Source organism: Alexandromys fortis, unplaced genomic scaffold (assembly GCF_014885135.2).
Source record: "Alexandromys fortis isolate MF-2015 unplaced genomic scaffold, M_Fortis_MF-2015_v1.1 scaffold_4, whole genome shotgun sequence".
Lineage (NCBI taxonomy): Eukaryota > Metazoa > Chordata > Mammalia > Rodentia > Cricetidae > Alexandromys > Alexandromys fortis.
The window spans coordinates 22,321,405-22,345,852 of NW_026067944.1; the positions used below are offsets into that span (position 1 = coordinate 22,321,405).

General features: G+C 39.3%; 1 protein-coding gene across 4 annotated transcripts in view; it reads right to left on the reverse strand.

Annotated features, from left to right (window-relative positions):
- Positions 1-24,448, reverse strand: part of Filip1l (filamin A interacting protein 1 like) — a 43,543-nt gene that overhangs the window by 16,145 nt on the left and 2,950 nt on the right. The window contains exons 1-2 of one of the 4 annotated variants that reach the window (XM_050148908.1): positions 13,388-14,033; positions 905-4,052 (exon numbers count right to left, since the gene is read on the reverse strand). In XM_050148908.1, coding sequence (XP_050004865.1) covers positions 1,259-3,937 — 2,679 coding nt within the window. In that variant the 5' untranslated portion in view covers positions 3,938-4,052; positions 13,388-14,033 and the 3' untranslated portion in view covers positions 905-1,258. Of the gene's footprint in view, positions 1-904; positions 4,053-5,889; positions 6,027-13,387; positions 14,034-24,448 lie in introns of those variants that run through there. The other 3 variants (XM_050148909.1, XM_050148910.1, XM_050148907.1) reach the window with 3 other exon arrangements.

Consider the following 24,448-nt stretch of genomic DNA (forward strand, 5'->3'; position numbering starts at 1 on the left):
CCTCAACTAATCCTTGAACTGACCCCCTCAGTCCCCAGGCTGCTGAAGGCTGGTCCTCAGAGCAGCCATAGTCTAGGAGGCTTGGCTAAGTTTCTTCACGTACGCTAGGAATGGCATAACACCCACAGAAGAAATCACAGTATCACATGGCCTCTGCTACCATGCAGCATGATTATTTTTTAAAAGGTCTTAAAACTTGTGCTCCTAACTATCTGCAGCTTTTATTTGCTTCTTGAGAGGACTTTCAGAAATATAAATTGTATGTTTCTGATTGTAGCCTTACTCACAAGCAGGGTAGGGCAGCACCCACATTAAGTAATCCAAACTGTTTTGGGAACCAAATAACACAGAACAAGAATGACACTTTTGTTTTGAAGCAGAGTGCTCAGAAGTTTATGTCATAGTGGCTGACTCCAGATTTAGATGTAATATATGATTTATGGGAATTACAGTCTGTTGGAGAAATGTAGTCAATCCTTGATAGTCAAGGTAACCTTGTATTTCCAAATGTGCTTTCTGGCTTCCTGTCACATTCCCAAGCTTTTAACATTAGCTTATATATGTACTCACTAATAACAAATTATTTGATATTACTTTATCCTGTTATCTGTAAACATTTACTGACTTCCTAATAGCCCACCGTTGAGCACCAGGAATATTAAGATACATTTCAAGAATGGCATTAAGCTTGCCATAATTATTTTGGTTCATTTTAAGTCGTGGAGATGAAATTTTTATTTATTTAAACCACTCTCGCCTTCTCTAATATGTGACAAGAACTATATATTGACAAATATGTTCTGCTTGTTTTTTTAAGGAGAATTAATGGGCATTATAAGCAGAAAATAAAATGATGTCGTACATGCAGATATATAACAAAATGATCAAATGGAAATTCAGCAAGCAATGACAAAAGTAACAAACTATTTACTGTTTTATCATGTTAAGTAATTCACCAAGACAAGTTGCAGTCAAATTAAAGTGAGTTATGGAAAATGAAATACATAAAATGTATTTATACAAGTGCAGACTAAATATTTTCCATACAGGTATGTAAATGAAAAGATATACAGTAAGTGCACACTCGATGACTATGCAGGCAACACGTAGTTAGTTCCAGCTACTCTTGTATAGTCCATGCACAAATCTTCCCAAAGTACACGTTTAGTCATTCTTTTAGGGAATTTGGAGGGATGATTAAAAAAGGACTGAGTTCCTTGCAAGAGTATCAGTATGAACTAGATGAGGGTGAGGGTGGTCAGTTATATATATTACTTACTGTAATTTGTGATTGTCGAGGAAGAGGTGTGGCTGTTGGTGTAATAGTAATACTGCTGGTGACTTTATTGGTTGTTTTGTTTAGTGCCCCATTAGTTAAGCCTTGAGTTCTGTTATCCTGCAGGGGTGCTGAGGGGCTGGCAGGTCTCACGGGGCTGGCGACAGCTTGCATGTAAGGACTTCCTAAGTGAATGTGGATTTTATTATCCTCAGTAGTTATCACACTTGAACTGTTACTGTTTGAACGTTGAAACTGCCATGATGACTGCCGGTCTGGTGAGACTCTGAAAATTGCGTGCTTGGCACCGATTTCTATTGGCTCTGGGGAGCGACCCTGCTCAGGAGAACTAGCTGAACCAGCCATAGCCAAAACCTGAATAGGTGACATTGTCCGTTCCGGAGTTACAGAACCACAGGACTCTGGGGTCTGTGCTCTGGCAAAGGTTGCCATGGTAACTGGGGGCATACTTTGCTCCAAGTTCACAAGACTTTCCGTAGCGGTTTTGGACTTCACTGGTGTTATGGAGGCATTTTGGAGAATGGTAATCCTTTGCTTTGGGGTGCCACAGTTTGGTATCACTGCTGTGCTGGTGTACGAGTGAGGACTCTCTGTGGTTGGACTTGTGATTTCAAGAGTGGCTGTATTTTGGGCATGGTCTGGAGTTACCTTTATGTGAAGAGGCTGCCCAGGAGTGTGACTTAGGACTAGATCTCCAGGTTGCACAAAGTTACCATTGGACTTAGTTTGTATTTTTCCATTCTGGGGGTGGCCCTCCTTGGATTTCATCCAAGGAATCCATAGTTTCCTGTTCATAGGAAGGGGAGTTGATGGATTGCATTTGAAGGACAGCACAGATTCCTCATTAGAGTCCTCATCTTGGTCCTCACTCTCCTCATATAACTGACCATTGATGACTGCTCGTTCTAGAGGGATGAGGCTCTTGTAGTCTGGTGGCTCATTGTCTACTACTTCTGTTTGAACTTCTTTAGAAAATACTTGAGGGTCAGAGATTCTTCTTCCATTGAGATTAGGTCGGAGGCTCTTATTAAAATGCCGATACCTTTCTAACTCTTTAGTAAGGGTTTCAATCTCTCTTCCTAAATCTCTGTTCCTGTTTTCTTGTTGGTTTAGTTTCTTTTGCAGGACTGAGTAGTCTCCCTGGAGGTGACATATTAGGTCCTCTGTTGCTATGTACTCATGAATTTTCTCTTTTAATGCATCCACTTCTCTTGACAGATGGCCTGACTTTGCCTCTTCTTCTTGGAGCCTCTTGAAAAGCCATTGCTCATGGCTGGATTCTGTCTTTTCTGCTAACTTGTACTTGGCAAGTTCCATTTTAACATGTTCCAGCTCTTCAGACAGAAATTGAGCCTTGTCCCTCTCGTTAGCGTACTTCCGTTCTAAGGTCTCGTACTCAACTTCTGTTTTCATGAGGTCATCTTCAATGGCTTTCATGTCCTTTAGCTTCAGCTTCAGCCTTTCCACTTCTTGAGAGAGCTCTTTAATCTTATTGTTTTCTTGGTGTAATGCTGTTGTGTACTTACTGGAGTCTTGATTTAATTTGTTTTTTACAAAATCTTTCTCAATTGCTTCCAGTGATTGAAGCCTATTTTTTAATATATTCACTTTGGACAATAGATCATGTCCTTTTTCTTCTTCTGCTTTGAGTTTATTTCTGAGATCATCTCTCTCCTTGGTTACACTGCACATCTTCTCTTCTGCATCAGTTTTGGACTTGAGTGCCCTTTTAGTTTCCTCAATTAACTTCTCAGTCACTGTTGTCACTTTACTTTGCTCTGCCTGGAGCTGAGAGGCAGTGGTTTGTAACTTATCTTCAGTTTGCTTTAATTTTTCGCTCATTGTTTTGCGTTCATCTACAAGCATTACAGTTAATGTTTTCAGTTTAGTTAAATCATCCTTTAGGGTGAATTCTGTCTTTTCCAGCCGACTTTCAATGGCTTCTAGCTCTTTGATCCTGGCGTTTAAACTCTCCAGTTCTTCAGCCAGCTGCTTTGTGGTCATCTTTTCTTTTTCTAAATTGCATTTCAGAGAGTAGCATTCTTGTTTGCTTTTGTCTAAAGCATCTTCTAATTTTTCCAGAGCCGTAATCCTTTTACTAAGTTTTTCAACCTCTAGTTTGAAGTCTTTACTCTGTGCTGCCTCTTTCTCTAGCCTCTTATTGAGATCTCTGCACTGCTCCTCCATTTTTATGAGCTCCTCATCTTTCCCCTCCATATCCAGCACACGCTTCCTGAGTTCATCCACTTCAGCCATGATGCCAGTGTTTCCATATTCTCCCTTGTTGATCTTTTCTTTTATATCTTGCAGCTCCTCTTCGGCTTTTCTTAAAGACCTGTTGGTCTCTTCTAACTCATCAATTTGTCGGCTGAGCGCTGCCAGCTTTTGTCGGAGTTGGTGATTTTGACTGTCCTCGTTGGTGAGCTTCGCCATAATTTTGTCTTGGTTCTGGTGAAATGCTGTGGTCTGTGTTTGCAGTTCTTTTTCTAGCCTGGTTGCTTTCTGCTCTTCTTCCTGAGCTCTGGCTTCAGCAAGGGCTAGTTTAGCATGTGTTTCCTTTGCCCTTGTGGTCAGGTCTTGGATTGTCTGTCTTTGAAGGGCAAGCTGAGCTGTAAGTCTTTGTTGTTCATCCACCACCATCAAAGCAAAAGACTTCAGCTTGGTCAGCTCTTCTTTCAGAGCCTTGATCCTCTTCTCCTTTTCTTGCACCTTCCTCTCCTGGGACTCAGTTTCTTGATCAATTAGCTTCTTTAATCTGAAATATACAAGAACACATGAAGTTAGTGCTTTAGTAATTCTTCAGCTGTTATTAATTTAAAATAACTGTATCAGTTCATAGATAACATCCAGAGAAGTTTCTGAATTCGATGAGGAAGGAGAATCTTTATTTTAAAGAAAAAATTGATACTCTGCCCCCCCTTTAAAATTTGACTAGCATTGAAGTTCACTGGAAGCCTTAGAAGAGGACAGACTATAATGTTTGTTTTAAACTGTATGTGTAACGTAATCAGGAACCTGAAGGCTGTAAAGATGGATACAGACTTGAGATTTCAGTTCAACTTGGGTTTTAAAGCTACACCTGCCCATACCAGCTAATTAGCCTGCATAGTTCTCCTTCCTCGTATTATCTTAGGGGCTTTCTATGAAAGTGAGGCAATTCATCTAACATTATTGCCATCCTGGAATTTGGTAAACATTTGATAAATGTTGCCATGGTGCTTTTTAAATTACTAGTTCTTGTTCTGTATCAAGTAGCTTGCTTGAGCCATTGTGTATGTGATATATTACTAGTTACTGTTTAACGCCTTGGTTATTAGTTAAGATAGCATTTCATTCAGTTTGTCTAGAAGTTATACACAGCACAGATGGATCTCTTTGTGTATTAAAACTTTGGTTTGCACTAATAAGATAGCATCTTTGGAACCACTTCACCTGTGCCTTTATCTGCCTACTCACTTAAGAGTAGGCATTTAAGAGGGGGTACTAAGAGGCAACGGAGTTAAGGTTTGGAGCGCCATAATATAGGGAAGAACAAGGAGTTTGATAGCAAAGAGCTTGGTGATAAAAATCCAGGGCTAGGAACTGTTAGCAGGAACATAGTAAATTCCTCTTAAATGACTATTTCAACATACTATTTTTTCTTTATTTAAAATTATCATTCATAACAGGAGGATATTTTACATGCAGAATAAAAGGTCTGTTCCATGCACTTGGTTACCTCTGTAAAGAAGGTACAGTTTTAAACTTGTGAGTCTCTTAATTATACTGGGAACGGGCTAATTATAGAGGATGTAATTGCAGCTCTGCAGCATTGTGCAGAAACTAACAGAATGGAATCCCTGAAAAGGACTCGGCTTGCTTCAGAATGTAAATATGTGCTTTCTAATCAATCTTGTAGAGTTCATAATGTGTTGATAAACCTGTTATCATCTGCCCATCTAATTATGTATTGTTGAGATGGGGTCTCCCTGTGCACCCAAGGCTGGCTTCTAACTTGTCCTCTTGAGGCTGGATTTGAACATGTGGTCTTTTTTGCCTCCTTTTGGATTATAGTACTTTACCATGCCTGGCATAATAAATCTTTTTCTCTTTGTTAATTAACCAATCTGTTGTCTCTTATCCTTGCACCAGAACACTTAAAATTAAGAGTCTGAGAGAACATTTTTTAAAGAAACAAATTTGGGACAGTCTGGGGAATAAAGTCTTCTTTATGAGATCCTAATCTGTTCTCTCTGTAATTATACCACACAGGAAGGAAAAACCTCATAGTGTAAGAATTATTAAACTTTTGGATGACAGAATCTCCTTTTAGTTTGTCCTGTTTTGAGGACTTGACAAAAGGCTGACATGTAAAGTTCAGAAACTACTGGGCAGGGAGCTGGGGCGGGGCAGGGCTACTGGTGACCTCATCTGTGGTCTTGGCAAGAGGCTTCCTGACTCTTGTCTCTCCTCACTCCCTGCTTGAGACACCTGGGAGCTGAGAAGAGAAACATGGCACTTTCTTCCTGGTGGTTGTAGAGCTTTGCAACCCAATGGAGGAACCTGGGGTAAAACTAATGTGCTAATGAGACAGAAGGGCTTTTTCCTCATACCTCAGCTTTCAATTCTCTCTTGATGGTGGGAACAAGTCATTGCTGAAGCTCAGTGCTTCCTTTAGTGGAGAACAACTTCATCTAAACTCCTGAAACTTTCTTCTTAGCTTTTTAAATAAGAGCATGTGCTGTCCCCTTTTCCTGAGAAGGGGGTAGGTTTTCTTAGAATAGAAGAAAGGGAAGATTTTTTTTTTAAAATAGGAGAGCCATAAAATGGAATAACTGAATTCTGCCAGTATAGTAACAAGCAAAACAGTATTGGAAAACTTTCAGTTGTTTTATTTTGCTCAGTGTTTTCAGCATGATACGTGTCATGCTCTTGTTCCTTTTTTTTTTTTTTTACTTTTAATTGTTTTTATTGAGCTATATATTTTTTCTGCTTCCCTCCCTTCCTTTCCTGGTTTTATAAACTGGCTGACATCACCATCTCTCTAAGCTCCACCTCCAAAGTAAGCATATAAAAGCGATGACTGCAGTGCATTTGCTCCAACCTGAGGTCATATACACCTAGTGACAGTATCCTCCCTGCAGACGTAGGCCTGTTTTTTACACCACTGCTCTTCCCATTTTAATGTGCATTTGAATCACCTGGAAATCTTGTTAAAGGACAGATTCTAATTCTGTGGGTCTGGAGTGAACCTCACAATTTTCATTATAACTAGCTTCCAGATGACTGTAGTCTCCTGGCCTTGGACTTTATTATGTAATGTCAGATTTCTCCTAGTTGTGGGAGACTTGTATCAGGAAGGTCAGGAGACCCAGAACCTGTGATGTCTCCCCAGTAGAACTGCAGACCACATCCTGGGACTGATCCAGACACACTATATCTATCAGTGAAACTCTTGAATTGGAAACTGTGGAGCTGAAGGAAAGATGTCTCTGGCCATTGTTTGTGAACAAATACATGTGTTATGTTTACATGCATACATACATAATACAGACAGTGATTTTAACCTATTTGTTCTTTTAGCACCCACTTTTTTTTTTTTTGGTTTTTCGAGACAGGGTTTCTCTGTGGCTTTGGAGCCTGTCCTGGAACTAGCTCTGTAGACCAGCACCCACATTTTCTAAAAATTCAAGTTTTAAACAGTTACAGAAGTACTCCCTGCCATTAAATCTAAAAGTTCCCATTTACAAACTAGACAGTCAGATCATTCCTTGGTAGACAGTCTGATTTCTAAAATATGGCTGTGGAGGAATTTCTCCTGAGCTGTCCCCAGTGTCCTCAGATGAGGATAAACTCTGCTGTCTATCCAGGGGCTGTTTCTTAAGCTGCTCCTGCTCCTGTGCTCTCTTGGGACTTTCTGTAGCAAGTTCTAGTAGCCTGGGAAAGGTCCCTTGGTAAGAGTTTGCCAAGCAAGAAGGCTATGTTGAAAGGATTGTTGGAAAGAGAGGGCTCACTGGGCAAAGCATTTATCAGACAGATGAGATTTGCAGAGTGTAGATAGGAAATGTGAATGCAGACATTGATTTCCTTTAAGCTCCCCATGCAGCTCTGCACAGTTTGTGTACCTTGGGGGCACAAGTACCTCCATTTGAAGACTACTTACTGTCTTGGAGTACTCATGTTCATGCTCAAATACTGACATTACAGGATTACAGGAACATTCACTGAATCCTGTCCAATAAAAACAGGTTGTGGAAGCTGATTTTTATGGACACAAATGTGAGGTAATTAAACCCAAAACTCAAACTGGCTTAAAGCAATGTCTTATTACAGCTTTTCTTTATGGTTTCTTTTATGGCTCAAAATTGTTTTAACTTACTGTGGTTTATCACTATTATTATGTGCAATGCCAGTTACTTGCTTTTTCAAAAATATCACATCTGTCATCTTGAGTGTTTTTTGGTACCAACCATAATGCTGGCTTTTCAATATAAATTATATATTCAGATGGTCCTTTCATTTTTTTATTTATACACACATATATCAACTGGCATCAACCAATATTTTGTCTCCTCAGTGAGACATAGTTAATAATATGCACATACAAAACAGATGGTGCCCATCTAAATGCTGTATAGCCAATCATACCCATAGAATCTATATTATGGTTCTCACCATGTTTGGTTTTGTATTATTTATGTCCATCATAATCAACCCCACTAAAATATTAACTTCTTAAGAATAGAACATGAATGTAAGGGAGTCATTTGTGTTTTCTACAGTGGTTACTGAGAAGCCCTGTGACAGGAACTAAATGAGTGGGTTTCTTTGTGATGAACAGATAAAATAGTGAACAAATATGCCATCCCGTGGAGAATACCTCAGCCTTGTCCTATGCAGTTTTGTTCATTTGTAAAGATGATTTTTTTAGTTTAACATGAATGTGGTTTTAGGTATTTAAGAAAATGTGGTATAAGTTAGTCTTCCCCTCAGTGTTTTCTAAATACATTATTGTCTATTTCATAATTATGGAACCTCTAAAAAACCAATACTGCTAGAACCATTTCTTCTTTCTTCAAATTCTTTCACCACAGCTCTAGTTAATTGGTTAAGAGAGGTTTAAATGGTCACATTGCTAGTTCATCACGCTCCTTTATTTCAACTCTGCAAAGAAGTGGTTCTTTTACTATCCCTCCCAGCTAAGAGCTCTGATGTGTTCTACTTGCATATTCTCTTCCTGTTTTCAGCCAGCTGGCCCACACAGATCAGCTTAGAGTGATTGTCAAGCAATAGTAAAGGGTCCATCCTCACGAATGGCACTATGCGGGCACTGTGCAACATGTGCTCCTACAGGAACCAGAGTGCAAGTAGCCAAGAGCTTCAGTCCCTTCAGTCCTCGCACCTGTCCTTTAAAGAGACAGACCCTCCACTGCGTTAGGATATGGATCTTGAATTTAACAGCTGATGTTGAAATATGGCAATACTTAATTCACAAGAAAGCCTTATAGACAGGGCTGAAATGAGGTGAACAGGGGAAAGAAATCTGTTCAAAGAGTTCATAGAGAGGCTAGTGAGACAGCTCAGACCGTAAAGGTAGGTACTGCTAAGCCCTCATATTTGAGTTTAATCTCTGGGTCCCACAAAGAGTAGAGAACCAATCCCCCAAAGTTGTCCTCTTACGCCCACTCATGTTCACACACCCGCTTCCCCATCTAGATAAATTAACACGTTTTTAGACTGAACAGGTAGCTCTAACACTGTTAACAAAGACCCCAGAGCAACAGTTTCAGTTTTATAGATCTTAGCTTCCTTTCACTCTTTAGCTTATTGAGGATCCCAAACTTTCAGTTGTGTGGATTTTATCTGAATTTACTGTATTATTAAAATTAGGGCCTCTGTGTGGTAGGAGAGACCTGTAATCCCTAGTACTTGGATAGTGGAGGCAGGGCATTAGGAGTTTATGTTTTTTATTGGGGGGGCTACATAACATAAAGAGCATTTTTTATTGGAAAAAATAACCTAGAAACAAACAAAAAAAAGAGGAATTGCATGGCCCTATACTGGCTGTTCTGAAGACAGTGGATCCTAGGACTGTCTACACATTCCATTAACTATGGTAGCCATGGCATCATGACAGGTCATGTAGCACCTGGAAAACTTGTACATTTTTGAGAGAATGGGCAAACGGTGTTTATGAAGACATGGGTGACCTTGCTGATGTTTTGTCGGGACTGTACCACGATTGCTGTAGAGGATGTGAGGAGAAATGTAATGGCAAACATTTTTCTCCAGAAGAGCCTAAGGTTTGTGCTGTCACCTGCTCTTCGTGCTGTTTCTTATCAGCCCTTGCATCATCATGATGGGGTCCCTCGTTTGCTTTGACGATTTCATCACTAATGTATCCGTTTCTGTGCTGCCCATCATAAGAGACAGGTTCTCTGCCTTCAAGTTTGTTCTTCCCAGTGCTTTGAAGTATCTACATATTGTTAATGTTTTGCTTGAAACCACTCTTTGAGTTGAGGGCATCAAAACCGCTGAGTTTGCAGTTGGCTAGCTTGGAAGGTATTTTTGTTTTAGTTTAGTTTGTTTGTTTGTTTGTTTGTTTGTTGTTGTTGTTTTTTCCCCTTGAGACAGGTTCTTGCTCTGTAGTCTAGGCTGGTTTTGAAGTCGCTTCCCGAGTTCTGGGAATAAGACCGTGTACCACTAAATGGGCCATGTTGCCTGCTGTTTAAAATGAATTCATCGACAGTGCATTCAGCTGACATTCATTAGTTCATTTCAGGCCTTTAAAGTACAGTGAGCCCCTGCTGCATGTAAGACACTGTACTTCGCATTTGCTAGTTTACCTTTTTTCTTAAAAACCAACATACTTGCCCAGCCTGATCTGGTTATAATTGTGTAGTATCTTATCAATGACCAAACAGGTTGATGAGTACAGATCTATTTAGTCTTAGGAAAATAATCTAATGTGTGTGTTCTTATATTCTTATCACTCTAGAGGCTACTTCAGTACTTTCACTGATTTGGCATGGTGATCCATCAGAATACTGCATATATCACAGCTTTTTTTGTTGTTGTTGAGACAAGGTTTTTCTGTGTAGCCCTGGCTGACCTGGAACCCCCTCTGTAGACCAGGCTGGCCTCAAACTCACAAGAATCTGCCTGCCTCTGCCTTCAGGTGCTGGGATTAAAGAAGTACACCACTGCTGACTTGCCTTTATTAATTTTTATATGTGCTTTCCTGGCTGTAGATTTTGATACTTTGGTTGTGTTACATCCCGTTTTATCTTTTAGTAGTAGTTGTTTAATATGTTGCTTTAATTATAACATTGCACTAATAACAAGTTCTAGCAATTTGAAGAGTGATACATGGAATTCGTTGGAAAGCTTCCTCCTTTTCAGATAGTTACTATAATTTATGTTTCCTGATGTGCTCCTTGCTTATTCAATGGGACATTTCACTATTTAGTCAAACTTTTAGGAGCATTCATAAAAACACTTATGACCAGTCTTCTTCTAAATATGCTGCTTCCTTTTATTTATCTTACAAGTCAAAGGGTTTTTCTTTTTTCTTTTTCTCTTTTAACTACAGTTAAGGCATACCATAGCCATAGTGTAATGTTCAATTCATTTGACTTGGTCAGCAAGATCTACAACAGTCAGACTTGGTTTTGTTTTGTTTTGTTGAATTTGCTAGCCAAGTATGAGTGTACATCTGTCTCTGCTTTATGTCTTGGTTACCGAGGATCCTGTCATCATTGTTGAGATCATTTAGAGATCCCATAAATGGGTCCAGATTTAGCAAGCTGGATTACTATTTTCCTTCACTGTGAAAGAAGAATTTAGAACATGAAGTGAAGGAGAGGAGGTCAGGGGTATATATGACAAAGTGAGTTAGGACTTATAATTTAGACAATCTTATTTAGTTCCACAGTAGTCAGGGAAAGTGAAGTAAAAAAGAGCTTGGGAAATTACATCTGATATGGAGGATTCTGGGAAGACCAATGAGCAAGAGCTGGCATAGGTCCAATCTTGCTGTCTTACTTTTGAGGAAAGAACAATGGACTTACGGCCCCTTGAAGTAAAACCGCTGAAAGGTCAGCTTACAGCATCAATAAAGACTAAGATCCCAGAGCTGGTGAGGAGAAGGCAGACACCACAAAGAGAACATTTCATCTTGAAACCAAAGGAGGCTGCAGTCTGGGCTAGCAGATACCTCCCTCAACCCCCACACCAGGTGGCCATTTTGGAAACCTTGGGCTGGGCCTGGGAGAGGAAATGGGAACAGGGACAGAAAATACCCTACTGAGTTTATCAGCATGAGCCTGAATTTTGTGTCCTTTGCTTCTGTGCTATATAGTATGGGAAGCTTTCTAGTTAGAACATTTAGGGTAATGAGTGTTCGCTTAGTAACACTGATGTGAGCCTGTCTCTGTAGTGGAGCATTTGTCTACCATGCCAGTGGTAATAGGTTCGAATCTCAGCACTGCAATAAGACAGATATATAAAACAAAAGATTTTAAAGTGCCACAAGTCTCGTGCCCTGCCCATCTTTCAATTCAAAATTTTCATACTAAGAAATTCCCAGATTCTCTTTTTGATGTTTATGTGTATGGCAGTATCAAGAGGGAACTTGGAAACACAAGAACAAAAGACAAAAACAAAACAAAACAACAACAACGAAAGCATATACTACTGAGCCTGTATGGAGAACCTCCTCACCTGTTTTTGGGAAGGGGACAGGTTCACCTCTGCTCACTCCCCTCTGAATTGTGGCTCTTAGCTATTTGGAAAAGATCCCTCAGATCAAAGTTTTTCCTTTTCCAGACTTATGTTATTGATTGATACCACGCAACCTGCCTTTCCAAGTAAGTAGGGTTTTCAGTCCTTGTCAGACTAAGTTTCAGAACTTTCTAGGATCGCTTGGCTCCTTCACAGCTGTGACAGGGCTGTGCTGTCCCTTCAGGGAGAAGCATTCATGAAGTTACTTGGCATGTGAAGCTCTGGATTATCAACTAGTGTGTGTGTTTCTCATGGTGCTGTGCAGCCAGCAGAGCTCTAAGTGTTGCTGAGAGTGATCTTTAGGTCCCTAAGACTGACTGCTCGTCTTCCTCAGCACTTCCTGCCCTCTTTCTGGGCTTCACTTTTCACCTCAGTGACCTATATTTTGTTCCTTCATATTTGCTTTCTTTTACTTAGGGCTAGTGTCCTTTCTTCTACCTGCTCCCCACTGTCCTTAGTAGATGGCAATAAGCAATGCAGGAACCCAAGTGACAGGTAGTCTGTGCTCTGGACGGCCCTGCAGCATAATGGGCAAGAGGGAGAAAACCAGCCTGAAAAATTCAAATCCAACAGATGGGTTTTCAGACTCGAATCCTGGCTTCCTACTTCTAATATAACTTAAGCAAGCAGTTTAGTTGCTGCGTTCACTTATAGGGTAGCAACAATACTATAGCTTCCCTTGTAGTTGGGGATGTCCTGAAAATTAAGTAAAACTACAGTTCACAAAAAATTCCTTACTGCCTGGCACAACCAATGTCTTATTATTAGTCAGATAGGAGTATTAAGAGAGTAGAATTTAAATGTTCTTATCAAGAAAATTTCGTAAATGAGCTAATGGCTGGTTATCATATTTACAGATGAAAATACCATGTTATAGAGAATAAGCATTTTTTTCTCTTTTCAATTGAAAAAACAGTCTTAAAATAAGTGAATGTGTACTTTTACAGTAGGGTGTGTGTGTGTCTACATATATGTAGAGCTCCTCAGTCATGGGCTCGCAGGAGGTAGAAAGCACCTAGAACCGAAGAGTACAGAATCAGTCTGTTTGACCTACTTGGTTGCTCTGTGCTCATTGTTAGCCATCCCTGTTGGCATTTTAGGATAAGGTTTGCTAAGTTCGCCATCTTGGGTGGAGTAAGGACTATGGGCTCTCCTCTGTATGATAGCAGCATCTGTGGTCTGTACACACTAATGAGAAATGTTTGTAACATTAAAGGTGTGCGAGCACTGGTTATGGGACAGATAGAGAACTGTTGTCTGCTTAAGAATTGCCTTCTTGTGTGAGTTAATTTGTGGGGAAACTTCTGTAAATGTTCTTGTAGTAGTTACCTCTGGCATCCATAAGTCTTCTTTATCCACTGCTCAGTTGTATTTGAGGTCAGCTATTAGTTTTCATTTCTTTTTTTCTTTTTTTGTTCACAGATCTACTCCCCAGTTCTTCTCCCTTCCCAGAAGAAAAGGAATATGCCATTTCCAGTGCACTGCCAGTGTACCAAATGGATGTCGCTAGCTGCCCTTCCTAAAGCCTGTCTGCTTGAGTCATACTTGCTCTTTCTTCCTTGAATGTGAATATGCACGTTCTCTGCTGGGTTTACAACTCAGACTTGATCTGTATGAGCACTCAAAGGTGGCAGGGTGGGCCAACTGACTTAGGACAAACCTGAAAGAACTCCCCCTCCCCCTGTAAATATTTGATAAGTTTTGTTTCTTGAGTTAAAGAGAAATTAAGAGCACTAAGGATATTTATGTTTTGTGATCTGTTCATAAAAACAAAACCCCAAATTTGGGAGGATGAAACTTGCTTTGCCATGCGGCCCGCTATCCTGATGGAAAGATATGATGATATTTTTCCCCCAAGAAATGGGTTACTTAAGGCTTTTATATTGGGATATTTTTGACAGGGTTTCCCCCAAATAGCTCAAACTGTCCTTGAACTTGTCACCTTCCCCTCACAGTCTCCAAGTGTCTGCATCACCATCAGAGGTTCATATTATCCCATAATTAAATTTGTAGTTGATTTTACATACTTCTAATTGCTTGAGCAGTATGGATTTCAGTCTTCTTTACAGATGAGTATTCATGGATATTGAATACTAATATTTGATATTTATCTCAAAATGTGTACATTAAAAGTTGGAATTTCACTTTATCTTTTTTTTTCCAAACAGGAGCTACTGGAGCTAATATCTTATTGTATCTTCAAGACTAGAGTGTCTAGAAATAAACAAGCAAATATAAATGAAATTTTCTCATTTTCTCTGACACAAACACACACAATAGCTACTTAAACAATCCTTTTTCTGTTTTTTTCTTTTTCTGTCATACATCATTTCTTGGGGATTTCCATTACATCACTGTCCTCAAGCAGGTGCAGAAAAAGTAAGTTATGAAATAAGTCTTCACAACTTTCATGGTAAAATTTGTAAGACTTTTAAAGAGAAAATAATGGGTAAAGTTATGGAATTACAGACTTTTTCCCTTTCGAAAGTTTTCACTACAAAGATAAATCCTAATAGTGGAAATACTTGATTTACAACAGCACTTTGTTGTAGATCATATCACTGCAATATACAGCGTTTTGGTAGGCTTGGAACTGGACTCCAGTTCAAACTAACGTGTGGCACCTACGCAGAAGGATACAGATAGATGGAAGGTCTTTCATGGACTCCCTGGTTTTACTTAATTCTTACAGCAACTATGATAGATAAGCACTAGTGTGTTTATTATTTTATAGGATGGGGAGGAATTTAGAGCACCTAACTTATGAAATAGCACAGATAACCAGGTCAGAATAAGAATATATTAGGAACAAAACCTGTGCTTCACACACCCCCACGCCCACCCCTCTTACCCGCGTCACATGTAAGAGAATGCGCCAACTAACCCCACCAGTGTAGATGGACCTCGAGACGAGTTTGCTCTTCCTCCCATCTGACCTGCTGGTCTCCCTTTGACTCATTCTGCTTCATTCACACTAGGAGTTTTGTTTGTTCATTTGCTTTTGCTGTTCTTCAAACTCAACAGCCTGTGTGCCTTGATTTTGGGTTTCTCCTTATGAGACTGGATTCTCACCTTAACTAGTCCTATTTACCATACCATCTATTGCTTATTTATATGATTATTCCTTAGAATATAAAATTCATGGCTAGAGAGATGGCTTAGTGGTTAAGTGCTCTGACTGCTCTTTCAGAGGACCCTCGTTGATTTCCCAGCACACATCTAGTGGCTTGCCTGGAGTTATCTGTAACTCCAGATCCGGGGATCTGACACCCTCTTCTGATCTCTGGGTGGTACACAATATACATGCAGGCAAGACACTCGCACGCATAAAATAAAACTGAAAATAGAATATAAACTTTAGAGGTAGAGGGGTGTGTGTATGTGTATCTTCCCATGCATACACATTTTATTTCATAATTGGCCAATCATTGGTGTCTCTTATAGTCATTGTTTTATTTCTACCTTGTAAACAGTGCATGGTGTTCAGTGAATATGTGAACAAATACCTATTCTACTTTTATAGGTACTAGGGAGTTAGGGATAAGTTTAAGACCCTCTCTACAGTGTAGAAATAATAGAAATGGTTGAGCATTTGTTTTGTACATTATGCCATGCTATACCTGGAAACACAAATGTGGAATCATTGTTTTTATTTTATAAATGAGAGCTCCAATCATGCCACAAGGACATGTGCTCAGCTATGTTCATAGCAGCATTGTTTGTCATAGCCAGAACCTGGAAACAGCCTAAATGCCCCTCAAACAAAGAATGGATAAGGAAAATGTGATACATTTACACAGTGGAGTACTACACAGCAGAAAAAAATGACATCTTGAAATTTGCAGGCAAATGGATGGATCTAGAAAACATCATATTGAGTGAGATAACCGAGACCCAGAAAGACAAATATCATATGTACTCACTCATAAGTGACTTTAAGAAAACCAGCCTACAATCCACAATCTCAAAGAACCTAGACAACAATGAGGATCCAAAGAGAGACAGACGTGGATCTAATCTACATGGGAAGTAGAGAAAGACAAGATCTGAGTAAATAGGGAGCATGGGGATCATGGGAAAGGATAGAAGGGGAGGGGAGAGGAAAGGAGGAGAGCAGAGAAAAATATATAGCTCAATAAAATCAATCACTAAATAAAAATATGAAAAAAAATGAGAGCTCACTCAGGCTCAGAGAAGTTAAGTAATTTGTTAGAGGTCCAGCTTGAAATTCATGGAGCCAGAATGCCAGTATAATTGATGCTCTAACTGGTGTTCTCATCACTAAGACAAATGTGTACATATATATCACATTTATCTTGTGCACCATCCTCACTGTGAATCTGTGTGCTAGAATAATTGGTTTGTCAAAGACGGAAAGTCACTACTACTAGACATCTATTTCCTATAGGTTCATTCATGGCTACTTTTAGCCCTGGTCATGAGACATTAACCAATATTCTCTTCATTTTTGTAATAATATAGCAAGCTTAGTCATTCAGTATAAATTTGTAATTATTTTTGAATGGTTTTAAAAATTGTCACTTTGCCAATAATAACACCTCACAGTCCCTAGAGGATGTGAATATGTCATAAATACCATTTCCATAGAACATTTTAAGGGCTTAAAGTTCTCGGAAAATATTTTTAACAGACAGCGTTTTCTCAAACAGATTTGAAGGGCACGATTACTGTATGCTCTTGGAAATGTTTGTATTTTAGCTTGCTCATAATATTTATATGTGCTTCTCATTTAAAAATAATATATTTAGATGTTCTTTTGAATCTCAGATTGAGGAAGTAGAAATGGATTTTACAGAAAACTATTCTGAATTGGGTATTAAAAAATTTTTTAAAATCTCATTGATTTCACACCCTGCTTTTTTTTTTTAAGCTTTCTAGACCTTGTTATTCTCTTTCAGATATTGCAAGTATGTATGTGGTTGACTTTGTTTCTTTTAGTTTCCTTTTTTTCAAAATTACGTAATAAATAAAAAATAAAAATAAAAAGAAATTTAAAAAAAAGAAAGTTGTAAGGAGTATATTCTTTTCCAGATGTTTTTGAGCACACCTCTAAAACCATAACCCCCAATATTTTTAAGCCTCTTTTCCTCATTCCATCCCTCCTTCCCTCCCTCCCTCCCTTCTTCCCTCCCTCACCTCTTCTCTTCATTCCTCCCTCCCTCTTTTCTTCCCTTTCTCCCTCACTTTTTCCCTCCCTCTCTTCCTCCCTTCTTCATTCTCTCCTTCCCTCTCTTCCTCCCTCCTTCATTCCCTCCCTCCCTCCCTTCCTCCTTAACTCTCCCTTTCTTCTTGGTCCCACCTTCCTCTCTTCCCAGTCTCTCATTTTTCATTTCTCTTTCTAAAGGCCTTTGGTTTTCTTACTTGGATTTATTGGAGTTAAAATACCCAAGCAAGGACCAGTCATACCAGAGTGGATGAATTTACTGATTTTCACCTCCTAGTAGCCTGGCTTTCCATACAGAGGCAGTGGCTAACATGGTATGCTTGGGAAACCAAACATTTCCAAACTTGTTTGAGGGAAACTCAAACTTCAGAAAATTTAAAACCACAACAACAGAGGCTTATGATTTACTGTGACTACTGAAATCACACAGTTTGGCAAAGAAAACTGGGTAGATAAGAATACCAAGTGTGTAAAATGGGTAACATTTTAATTTGTAGAGTGAACTTGGGTTTTTTGTTTGTTTGTTTGTTTTGAGGGGGTTGTTGAATTCTTCATTTTAACTAGTAAATTAGGGAAATGGGAACATATAATAGATTTAATAGTATTTAGAAGGTAGAGTAGTTGCAAGGATGGGTTGTTACTCTGCAGCCTGTTTTCTTCTTAAACAGATTACAGACCACAGCGGGTGTCCTCCATCCACCACTTTACCACTTTTCTTAGTTGGTTTGTGACTTTGGAAAGCTGGAGTTTGAGGCCATATGTAAAGTCTAGTTACAGACAGGCAGGAAAGATTTGTGTGTGTGTGTGTGTGTGTGTGTGTGTGTGTGTGTGTGTGTGTGTGTGTGTGTGTTTGTTGTTGTTGTTGCTTTGTTTTTCTTTTCTAAAATGTATTGGAACACAGATGACCGTTGTCATGTGGTCTTTATTTGGTATGTCCTTTTGCATTCATTTTAAAATGAAGACTTTTGTCATCAGAGCCTCAGTTTCTCCTTGACCAAATGTCCAGAGCAGTTAGGTTCATTTTAATTTTCTACCTTTTCTGAGCCTGTAGAAACCCAGATGTATATCAGGCTGAAGTCTAAACTCATGCTCATGACATGAAAGTGTGCTGCATCTTAGGCCTTTCTATCAAGACGTCATCCAGGAATAGTTCTCCAGCACATATGACAACAGCTCAATAGCCAACGTCTCTCAGGTGATTCTTCCTTTGTGTTAGCCATTTTAGTTATAGCTGTCTCTGTAAGGAATGGTCTATTTATGGCCAAATTAAAGAGAAATTTCTAAATGTATTTTATCTGATTGCTGTATGAATACCCATCCCTAAAATTATAGTTTGCATCAGTTTTGAATTTTAAGAGTAGAAAAACTATTTTATGTTTTTATTAGTTAAAAGGCTACAAAAAAAAAATGAAAACCAGAGTTTGTAAGCAGTTGAAAAAGCAATTTTATCAAGCCATGTTTCCAATAGGCAGGAAATGCTGGGCAGAATCTTCTGACTTACTGCTGCTGGGCCTTCTCTCACCTGCCTCCCACCTCCCCAGAAGCAGGAAGCAAACAGTATGGTTTCATGACTAAGCTCTAGAAAGCTTTGGACAGTCTTCAAACCTCAGTTCCACAATACGAAAGCCTCCAGCAACTTCAGAGTTTTTTTCCCCTTCCTTTCCTGTTTAATGTTGTACACAAGTTAATATGTCAAGAGGTCATATGGCTCATCAAGCCTTAATGGCTTGGAACTGTATAGAATACCTTACTTGGACTTTCATGACATTCCAACTTTTGTTTCTTTCTATAGAAAGTATTTGTTGTAATCAAAGTTAACAGGTGTAGTTAACAGCAAAGAAGGAAATGTTCATGTTCTGACATTTAAAATGTCATGCTAAACTGAAAATACATGGGACTGAGAAATTAACACTTAAGGAAGAGGCACCTGGACTGTCAGTTGTCCAAAGAGAAAATAGAAGTGCCTGTGCCTAGCATCTGACCAGAGGCCTTTAGCTCAAGTTCTCACTTGTGTGTCCATGAAGTGTGGTGGTGAAGCTTCCAGGATTAATCAGGTTCCAGACTAGTTTTGAAGCCTTTTGTTGCCCACTCTCTTCCATACTTTAACAGTTTAGTAACCTGGGCCTTATTTCAAGTGACAAACACGGTTAGGAAAGCTGTGGGTTTTTTCATGGGGAAAGATTGCTTTCAAGCAGGGGAATCAGGGAGTTTTTCAGAGTGGTTGAACTTAGGTCAGAAACATAGATTTCTCCAGTAAGCTGAGTTTTCCTTTTATTGCTGGGTGTCAGAGAACCTGAGCTCTTCTGGACAGCACCCTACAGTGCATTTCCTGGGACCCAGGGCAACGCCTGTATCTCAGTCTGGTGGAAGCTCATAGTAAGCCCTGCTAAGTAGAGAACATGACCCTTGTAGGACAATAGGCATAACTCAGTGCTAGAGAGCATCTCCTGAACCTGTTCTGGGTTATCCCAGCTGCTCCCTCACCACACATAATCCCTTCACCTTAAACAATGAAATCTTTTAAGTCATATTCCTGTCCATGGAAGTCTAGGTTGTTGTGAAGGCCAATTAATGGGTTAACTAATTGTGGAGTGTGTGTGCGTGCATGTGTTGACCTTGTTTTAAACTTTTATTTTTAAATTTTACTTTAGGCTCTTTTCAATAGTGAATATTCCGGGAATAAACCCAACATCATTGGAGGGTTCTATTCAGAAGTCCATTGATGTTTGCCTTTCTGTGAACAGTTCTTTTCAGTTTTCTAAGCCTGGCTTACTTCTATTCTAGTCTCGACAGCCCTTAAATTTATGGCATCTCTTCAGTATTGCCTTGTACTGCTTCCTAATTTGTTTAATATATTGTTTGCTCTTAAAGGATTGATACTTCTATACCCTTCATTTATGTTTGAACTCTATATACACAAGAAGCATTTTCTTGGAGTATAACCCTCTTGGGATAAGTGGACTAAAAGTCTGAGAATTACCTCTTCTTATTAGAGCACAAGAAACAGTTTTATTGTTCTTATTCTTATTACTTCTCCCTTTACTGTGAAGTGTGAGACACTTGGAGGAAAAGTTAGATGAAGTCCAGATAGGAGAAACTGGTCAGAAAGCCTTATTGTTGTTACCCTTGATTCTTTGTATGTATGTTCTATCTAGTGTGTTTAATGAGACTGTAAGGAGAGTCTTTCAGGGTATAATGTATGAAGAGGTGAATGGAACCACCAATTTTTTGAGAAAGTTGTCACCTCTGTTGGATAGGTGACATACTGTGACGAATTCTATTTAGTAGGTCCCCATATAAACATGTATATGTGTTTATATTTGTATAATATATATATACACAGCTATTTATATATTTATCTGTTAGCATGTAATATATAAGCATGTTTATAAAATAATTTATTATATATTAAAATGTTTTTTACAATTTTATAATGCCTCCCATCTCCCTTGAGGAGGATGATGTGCTACTTCAAACATGATGGGTTGAGTATTTATAATGATTCTATTTTTCTAAGGTAATCTTCCCTTTAGCCAAATACATCCATTTCCTACAAATGCCTGGATGATCCACTCTCTTTTGCTCTTTCCAGTTAGCAGACTATCAGGCTGAGGCTAAGTGACTGATAAAGCATTTCTTCATTCCTCTGAGTTCAGCAAAAACCAGGACATTTCCCTTGTGCTCCTGGGTCTAGCAGTTCCTTTCTTCAAGTTTAACAGTTGCAGACACTCAGTCCAACTGCAATGGATATTGTACATTCCTCTTATTATTTGCTCAAGAGATTGTTTTTGTTTTGATTCGCATTAAAAAATTTTAAAGCAAGGGGGAAAATGTGGTTCACCTTTAAACTTTTGTTCCCAGACTAGTGGGCCATGGGACACAATGAATCAGGCAGTTCTGCTTCTGTCAAAGCAGCCTATCTCGAAGCACTGCTTAACCCTGAGGCAGCTCTGTAAATGATTTGGTGCTCTTGCAGGGCTAACATCCTTATGTTAGGCTGACCCGGAGTTTCTTCAACTGATCTATTTGTAATGACAAAATCAATACCTTGAATTTTTATATAGATTTTCTACTTGGTCAGAGATCCTATAAGAATTGTTGCCCACTGTTCGGTCTTTCACCAAATACTGAGACAGTTGGGGTAGAGGACATTGTCCCTTTTATGAGGTTTGGGGAAAACAAGGGTACAAGAGGCTGCCCCAGTGGATGACTGGCAGAGCCTTTTATTCTTCCTCTTTAGTTTCACCATTGAGACAGTACTATTTGTCCGCGCCAGCAGTGTCACTAACAAGCAGTTTAGCAAAGAGCTAAGTTCTGTTGTTTAATTTGTTGGTGGGTAGGAGGCAGTTGAGGTAGAATCTCTGCCAGGCTGGCCTTGAACTGGTTCTTTAACAACAATGACCTTGGATTTCTGATTCTCCTTACTGCCTTCCAAGTATTGGGATTAAAAGTATGCACCTACCTCACAAAACAAAACCACACACATTCTCACATTGCTTAATTTTTTAAACAGCTAATCTCTGCGATTAAGTGTTTGACTTAGGATATTGAAAAGTGGAGATGGAACCAAGGAGCACTGAACCCTATGTGGAAGAGGCACTGATGATCCTACTCTTTGTCATCAGTTCAAAGCTAGGCAGTGCGGTGAACTTCCTTGCTCTACCTACCAGCCAGTCTATCTTATTCTTAGCATAGTTTGCTTGCTGTTGCTGAAACCAGATATAAGACCTTTGCTGGAGTCAAAGTTGGCAAGGAAGTTGCCTAACTTTGGTATTAGAAAAATACTTCTCATGGAAATTTAGATATAGAAAGTACACATAGAAACTTTGGAGTCAAAGTCCAAAGGAAAGATAGTCTGCTCTTTTCCAGTTACTGGGAGTTATTTGACCTCATGCCTGCATCTTCCAGGCCCTCAGCCGAGACATGAGATTAGAAATTCAGAGGAATCCATACTTCATTAAAGACAAAACCACTCTACTATGCTGTGCTCTTTCATGCCCTCCGGCAGTTCACCTGGCTCTCTTTCACCACTTTCAATCTCATGGGGGAAGGAGTTAAAGGAGAAATGGAAAGATGGGCTGAGCGCTAGGAAGCATTTGACTTTGTCTGTGTACACAATGGACCTGGGACAGTAAGTTCAAAGCAGATTCACTGCCTGGACTTGATCTGACTCTCATTTGGTTTTTGGCCTTTTTATTTGTAAGTCAGTTCTCTGGTTAATTCAGATAGTAACAAAGATATGTTTGGGTCTTGTGATGAAAATGTAGAAGGGCTCATGCTCAGTCCATCATTGGCAGAGTACACTTTCCCTTCAAATCAGAAGCTTCTAGGTTGTAGATCGTTTATTCGTACATGTATTTAATGTCCTTGTCCACATGACACACCTACTAACAACAGCTAGATACTTTCCTAGATGCCTGGGAGAAAACTGTTCTAAAAGTAATACTGACATACTTTATAATCCCATATACAGACATAAACTAGTTAATGTATGATATAATGTAGAAATGCATGGTATGTGGGTAAAGGAAGCAAGATATCACCAGTGGCAAACAGCCTTCAAAGGCGACTTTCCTGAATTTTATGGTCAGAGTGTTTTGATAGTATTGTCTGATTTTCAACAGAGGGTTTCTTGATAGCTTAGGAGGTTGGTGGAGTAGAAAAGTGTTTGGCACTTAACAGTCGCCTGCAGTGTTAAAATGTCAGCAAACACTCTTTGCACAGCACCCCTCACATTCAAATAAAGAGTGGGCTTTGCCATCCAAATGACCTGATGAAGTTGTATTGACTTCATCTCACTCCTTTCCCTTTGTTCTCTTGTTACTTATTAATGAAAACATACCCACCTATTTTGTTAATGAGTTTTATGTCTAAATTACCACATACAGTACCAAGGTTACTTCTGAGCTCTGTTTGTCTTTTGAGGACCAATTAAAGGAGAAACCAATAGTGGGCTACAGTCCAAGAGTGGAGGAATCCTGGCTCTGCCTGAGTTGCTCAGCATTGCTGGTGCAGATCACACTGGATATCAGTGTCTTCTACACTGTCAGCCATCTGGATCTGATGACCACTGCCACTTGCAGCTGTGAAGTTGTGCTGACATTCTTTGCTGTATTAGCTGGCAGTGTGCATATACACACTCTTAAGGTATCCCATTGTCCCTTTAGAACTCACTAAGGTCTGTCTTAAATGCATATCTGTGAGTTGAATGTTGATATTCTACTGTAATATATTTTTTCTCTTGATGATAACTGGCCTTTGGACTAGAATAAGTAATTATAAATAGAAAAAGAAATTGGGAATGTGTGCCTGCACCTGTGTCCCAGTAATCACTTACCCATCTCTTCCTCATACCTCCCTATGTCTTGTGCAAACATTCCTTAACTTTGTCATCATAAAAGAACTGTATTCTTAAGACTTAGACTTATTTGGGAACCAGCTGAGCATAGGAGTGTGAGGATGGTTAGACTAGAGAAAGAACACTGCTAATGTGTTCTTTACTGTTCGTGAACTCAGAATGACAACTGCTGCAAACCTATCTTAATGTGCTGAAACTTTTCACACAATCATGAAGAGGAGGTTTTGTCTCAAGGCTAAAAAGGAGTTTGCTTGGCAAGCCCCTTCAGCTTTTTTGCCCAGGTTTCCCAGTCAGAGGCACTGCTAATGCAGATTAATGAGGGAAAGAGAATCTCATCTCTTGTTTCTTAATGAAAAAGATGGTTGTGGAAGTGTTTACATCAATGTTGGAGATGATCTACCAGTAATCACTTAACCTCATACAAATGTCACACATATTTTACTAATAGTCTTTGCAGCATACATCAAACTTAAATGATTAGGTTGGTGGCTCAGAAATACTGTGGTGATGGCAGAAGCAGCCATAGGAATGTTGCTTTGAGCATTTGTGGTGATGGCTGCAGATGCAACCTCTTTAAAGATTATTTAAACAAAATTCACAGAAACTAAGCAGTAATTGAAAGTGAAGCAAAATTTATAGCCCACCACAAATGAGATGAACTTAACTTGAAATTAATGATATACCCAAGAGGTGTAAGGAATGTTAGATTTTTCAAAGCTAATGATTGGCTCTCTGTACAATACATGATACCTATCAGGCCCCGAGGGAGGCTGAGACCAATATTGCTTTCTATTCTGATTAGTACTCCACAATATGTAATCTCTTTCTGCTCCATCCTCCTTTTTTT